The sequence below is a fragment of the Tarenaya hassleriana genome, unplaced genomic scaffold, assembly GCF_000463585.1.
Source record: "Tarenaya hassleriana unplaced genomic scaffold, ASM46358v1 Cleome7, whole genome shotgun sequence".
NCBI lineage: Eukaryota > Viridiplantae > Streptophyta > Magnoliopsida > Brassicales > Cleomaceae > Tarenaya > Tarenaya hassleriana.
This window is the reverse complement of record NW_010969548.1, coordinates 1,351,882-1,356,815: the sequence shown is the minus strand read 5'-3', so window position 1 is coordinate 1,356,815 and position 4,934 is coordinate 1,351,882. Positions and strand designations below refer to the sequence as shown.

Below are 4,934 nucleotides of genomic sequence, written 5' to 3'. Positions count from 1 at the left end.
CGGGGCCGCAGCGCCGGCGACTCTCGCCCAGTTCGACCTCCACCACGGAGGACCCCAACGCGACTTCTGCTCCTACGGCGTCTCCCTCGTGGACGGCTTCAACGTCCCCATGACGGTGACTCCCCACATGGGTCGTGGCGTTTGCCCCGTCGTGGGTTGTCGGCACGACCTGTTGAGGACTTGTCCTCCGCCGCTGCAGGTTCGGTCGGGACTCAGGGGACACGTGGTGGCGTGCAAGAGCGGGTGCGAGGCGTTCCGTACGGACGAGCTGTGCTGTCGGAACCATTACAACAGCCCGCAGACTTGTCGGCCGTCGGAGTATTCGAGGTTCTTCAAGGAGGCTTGTCCGGCGACCTTCACTTTCGCTCATGACAGCCCGTCTCTGATGCACGACTGCGAGTCTCCGAACGAGCTCAAGGTCATTTTCTGTCACTAGAATAAAATGACTATTCTGCCCTTTTGTTGGCGTTATGGTAAAAACTATTACGCGGCTTGTGCTCTACGGTTTCATTTGCCTAGTTTTGTATTCGGTGTGGTTTTCATCTTCTGTTTTTAGGGTTCAAAAATAACATGAAAAACGAAAAATATGTAATCTGAGTATTCAGATTCAAGTCTTTGAAAGTTGGCTTTTTTTTAAAAAAAAAAGTTGGTATTATGATTATTATTATTATTATTAGTATGCTTTATTCGCTTATCTTTTTTGTTTAGTGTTTAAGTATGATACGAAATTGGAGTCACGTGCTACAGGGTCCATATAGCAAAGATTTAAAAAAAAAGGATGCATTGTTATATCCAAGAAAAAAGTAATTTTAAATTTTTACGGTGTTACCCATTAAGAAAACAAAAGCTGTAAGCATAGGATGCCCTCACATATTCCCACGTTTTGTTACCTTCTTTCGAAAATTAGTGACACGTCTACTGATGCGAAAAGTAAATAATATGAACGAACGACACACAAGCCATTCTCTGAATGCAGGTGGGCCACTTCGAATATTTCGACTAGGGTTCCACATACGAGTTTTCATTGAATATAATAATCTTTTGGATTAAAAAAAATGATAATAATTTTAACAAAATAAAAATGGAATAAAAAACAGAGTAACAGGGTAAGCAAATAAAAAATCAAATTGAGACCCAGATACCGATAGTAATAGTTCCAAAGTTTTGAGTCAGAAGCTTTCACGTGAGATAGCAGCTTTGGTCATTTGTCGACTGCATTCCTCAGGAGGATAATTGCCAATGATGCAAAGATTTACATTTTTACACATTTTCGCATTGACTGTAAAAATCTGACGTGGCTGGGTCGGATTCGATGGAAATTTCCAAATGGAACTACTTGTAAACACATGGAAAGGGTCCGTCCATATCCGTCATTACATTTCCAACCGTATCGACCAATATACAGTGCAGACCGCAGGATACGAACATTATTAGGTCGTGTTCGTGTATATATATATATTATAAAGCGTACGGAGAGGCTAATGGAGAAGATACATTAGGAGGGGGTGTGGACGTAGCTGCCGAGCCGTACGACGAAGCCGTCGAGGTCACGGACGTAACCGACCTTCTGCCCCCACTCTTTCTCCTCCGGCGGACTCACCCCCACCGCTCCGTTCGACACCGCCCTCTACATTTTCCACCACCACAATCATCTCGTGTTATTATTATTTTCTATTTGATTTGAATACATATACGCACACATATATATACGCAATTGATATAATGTTATATATAAAAAATAAATCTAAGGCGACAGACCAGTGACCTTTTTTTTTTATTCATCCAAAAACGAAACAGTATCCAAACCGAATGAGAAAAAAACCCCTATATATGGATGGCTTGTCCAAGAATTTGATCTACTTTTATAAAATATTTATCAATAAAAACCTGTCGGGACAAAGGCGGAATCAAATTGAATTTTAAGTATAATTTTTTGAAAAAACTAAAAATAGAACAGAACATAAGAAATTAACAACCCTAAACCAACCAGTTCAAAACCAATTATATGGTAATGGAGAGAGAGAGAGAGAGAGAGAGAGAGAGAGAGAGAGAGAGGGGATATGTACCGTGAAAGCGGCGTCAACGTCGGGGTAGCAGAAACAGAGCTCGATGGGAGGTCTGTCACGAGCCGAGTGGACCGTCCCGGTCAAGTCATCCGTCTCATGCTGGTGCTTCTTCGTGAACGCTATCGTCGTCTCCCCGCTCTCCAGCTCCCCCCACCTCCAATCATTTAATTCACAAATCACACACAGTATTATCTTCAAATCCTATATATACGTGCACGTCTACAATCATAAGGGTGTATATATATATATACATACATATATAATTGGAACATACAGATCGAGAATTACCTGTGGGATTCATCGAGACGACGGACGTTGTGCCCGAAAGCTCTTGCGTAGAAATCCACCGATTTCTCAACATCTTCCACGTACACAATTGTGTATCCAAAAGCTGGTTTCACGTTCGACGCCATTTCTTCTCCTCCTCCAAATCTCTCTCATCATTACACATACACACATTATACATAAGGTTGGCCACTTGTCAACGACGACGGGGAACTGTACACGTGGACTTCATGCAGTTACCCAGTGCCTTAAGAGCCGTCACGTGGCTTTTTCTCTCTTTTGAAAATGGGCCTATTCTTACTCATTAGGCCCATTCTGTATTTTACTATATATGCTTTTCCAGGCCTTGTTGTGAGCCCAAAATACACTGCAAATAAGTCTGGATTTTAGAAGAAAAAACGCCATGAAGTTGCCTTTCGCGTGTGTAAAACTACACGGGGTTTGGCTTGTTTGCTGCAAAGCAGGGAAAATAAATAAATAAATGAAACTATCTTATCACTAAATTGCTGTCATTTTGTTGTTTCGTAGTCATTTTAGAAATTTAAGTCCATTGCATGGTAGATATGTACATATCGAATCTATTTTTAAATATTCGTCATTTGTTATCGAATCTATTTTTAAATATTCTCCATTATTATCTGACCTTTATATTTACCCTCAAAATAAATAAAAATATCTTTATTTTCGCTAGGCGGGTCTAGACTTGCAATATTTCTTTTTTAAAAGATTTCATCGGTAGCAAAATGTAATTCTTTGTAAAGATAAGTTTACTTATTATAAAAAAGTTCATACATACCTTATGCAAAAAGGAAAAAATATAAAACGAGTAAAAACTTTTGTGAAAATTAAATAACTTTAATTTTAAAATGAGTGGAAAAGTTTTTGAAAATTCTAAAGTCTCTTTAGGTTGATTAGGAAAAAAAACAACCTCACTTTGGTTAATCTCAATTTGAAGCCTACATCTGCCGGTTTTTTTGGGAAATTTTGAATTATGTTATGGCAGATTTGGTAAGATAGATATTTTAACAAATTATTATTGGAGACTATTGTTCTTAAAACTCATGATTATAGCATATATAAACAAATAAATATAATTATTTAATATAAATAACTAAAAAATAAAAATAAAATCAAATGTAAACTTACGATAACATTTGATTAATCCTTCTACAACAAATATTTCCCCTAAATTTATAAAGATAAATCAGAGTGGAATAATATTTTTTGCAAATTGCGATTCGTTTAGAATCCTGACTGTAGATTGATTCGTCCTAATAGTAATATCTAATAATTATCTTTAAGAAAAACAATCCAAATGTTACAATTAATGTTATTAATAGTCAAAGGGGAAGAACTGAAATTTTTTTTTTTAAAAAAAAAGCTGCTCACAAGAGTACGGCACTCGAGAGAGTTTTGATTCTTACGGCATATTTCACGTTCTTAAACTCTCATTCTCCATTTAATTAAATATAATCTCAATTTATTTAATCTAATCGCAAATCTCGAAGCGATTAAAGACCCAGAAATTCCTTAATCCGAAAATTACTGCGTCTTCTTCCTCCTCAGTTTAGGCTTCACGCGAAATCGACGAAAGGCCAGGGGCGGATTCACGTTAGACCAAGTGGGGTCACCGGCCCCCACTCATATTTAAAAAAAACAATTATTTATAAGTTATAATATAATATCAAACAAAGTGCCCCCATCCTAATTTTTGTAAGGCCCCCTCTATCTTTTTTATTTTTATTTTTTATATAAAAAAATCAAATCAAATATTAAGAAAATTTATGTTTCTTCATCTTTTTTTTCCTTTTTTAAATAATTTTTACTCTTCAAATTTGATTAAAATCATCATCATCAATTCAATCATAATCAAATACAAAAAAACTAAAAGTAACAACACTAAATATATGTAAAAATTATGACTTTTATTTAAGTAATTTTTTATATTTTTTATATATTTATTATATTCATAAATTTATTCTTATATATTTAGTTAATATCATATCAATTTTTTAATATTCGAATAAATTGATTTGGATAATATAGAATGATTATATACTTGTTTAGTTGAAAAAATATATTTTAATTGGTTATAAATAAAATTGTTATAACTAAATTAAAAATTTTAAAAAATCATAAAAATCAATTGGAAGATACAAATATTTTTGTAATGATTATTTTTTAGAAAAAATCACATATTAATACCTGAACTTTTATAAAATTCTCAAATAAATATCTAAATTTTTTAAAACTTTAATATTAAATACCCAAACTTTAAAAATTTATCAAATGAAATTATAATTCATTAACGACGTTAAATTTATAACAAAATCTGTCGATAATTGATAACTTGGTGTTAATGAATTTTGTTTTATTTGGTAATTTTTTAAAAATTAGGATATGTATGTGGAAATTTTGAAAAGTTTAAATATTTATTTGAAAATTTTATAGTTCAAATATTTATTTGAGAATTTTGTATAAATTTTAGTTATATATATATATATATAATTATGCCCCCAGTGAAAATTTTTTCTGGATCCGCCACTATATATATATATATATATATATATATATATATTTTAT

At 34.0% G+C, this 4,934-nt stretch overlaps 2 protein-coding genes across 2 annotated transcripts in view; one reads left to right on the top strand and one right to left on the bottom strand.

The window, feature by feature from the left end:
- LOC104801521 (osmotin-like protein) overlaps positions 1–655 on the top strand; it is a 1,140-nt gene extending 485 nt beyond the window's left edge. The window contains exon 2 of the mRNA XM_010524831.2: positions 2–655. Coding sequence (XP_010523133.1) covers positions 2–436 — 435 coding nt within the window. The 3' untranslated portion in view covers positions 437–655. The remainder of the gene's footprint in view (position 1) is intronic.
- Positions 656–1,306: 651 nt separating this feature from the next.
- LOC104800652 lies at positions 1,307–2,511 on the bottom strand. Its single transcript, XM_010523525.1, has 3 exons — positions 2,355–2,511; positions 2,067–2,220; positions 1,307–1,627 (listed from the first exon to the last, which is right to left on the bottom strand). Exons 1-3 carry the CDS (start codon positions 2,477–2,479, stop codon positions 1,496–1,498), a joined length of 411 nt encoding a protein of 136 aa, XP_010521827.1. The 5' UTR covers positions 2,480–2,511; the 3' UTR covers positions 1,307–1,495.
- Between the last annotated feature and the right edge of the window lie 2,423 nt (positions 2,512–4,934).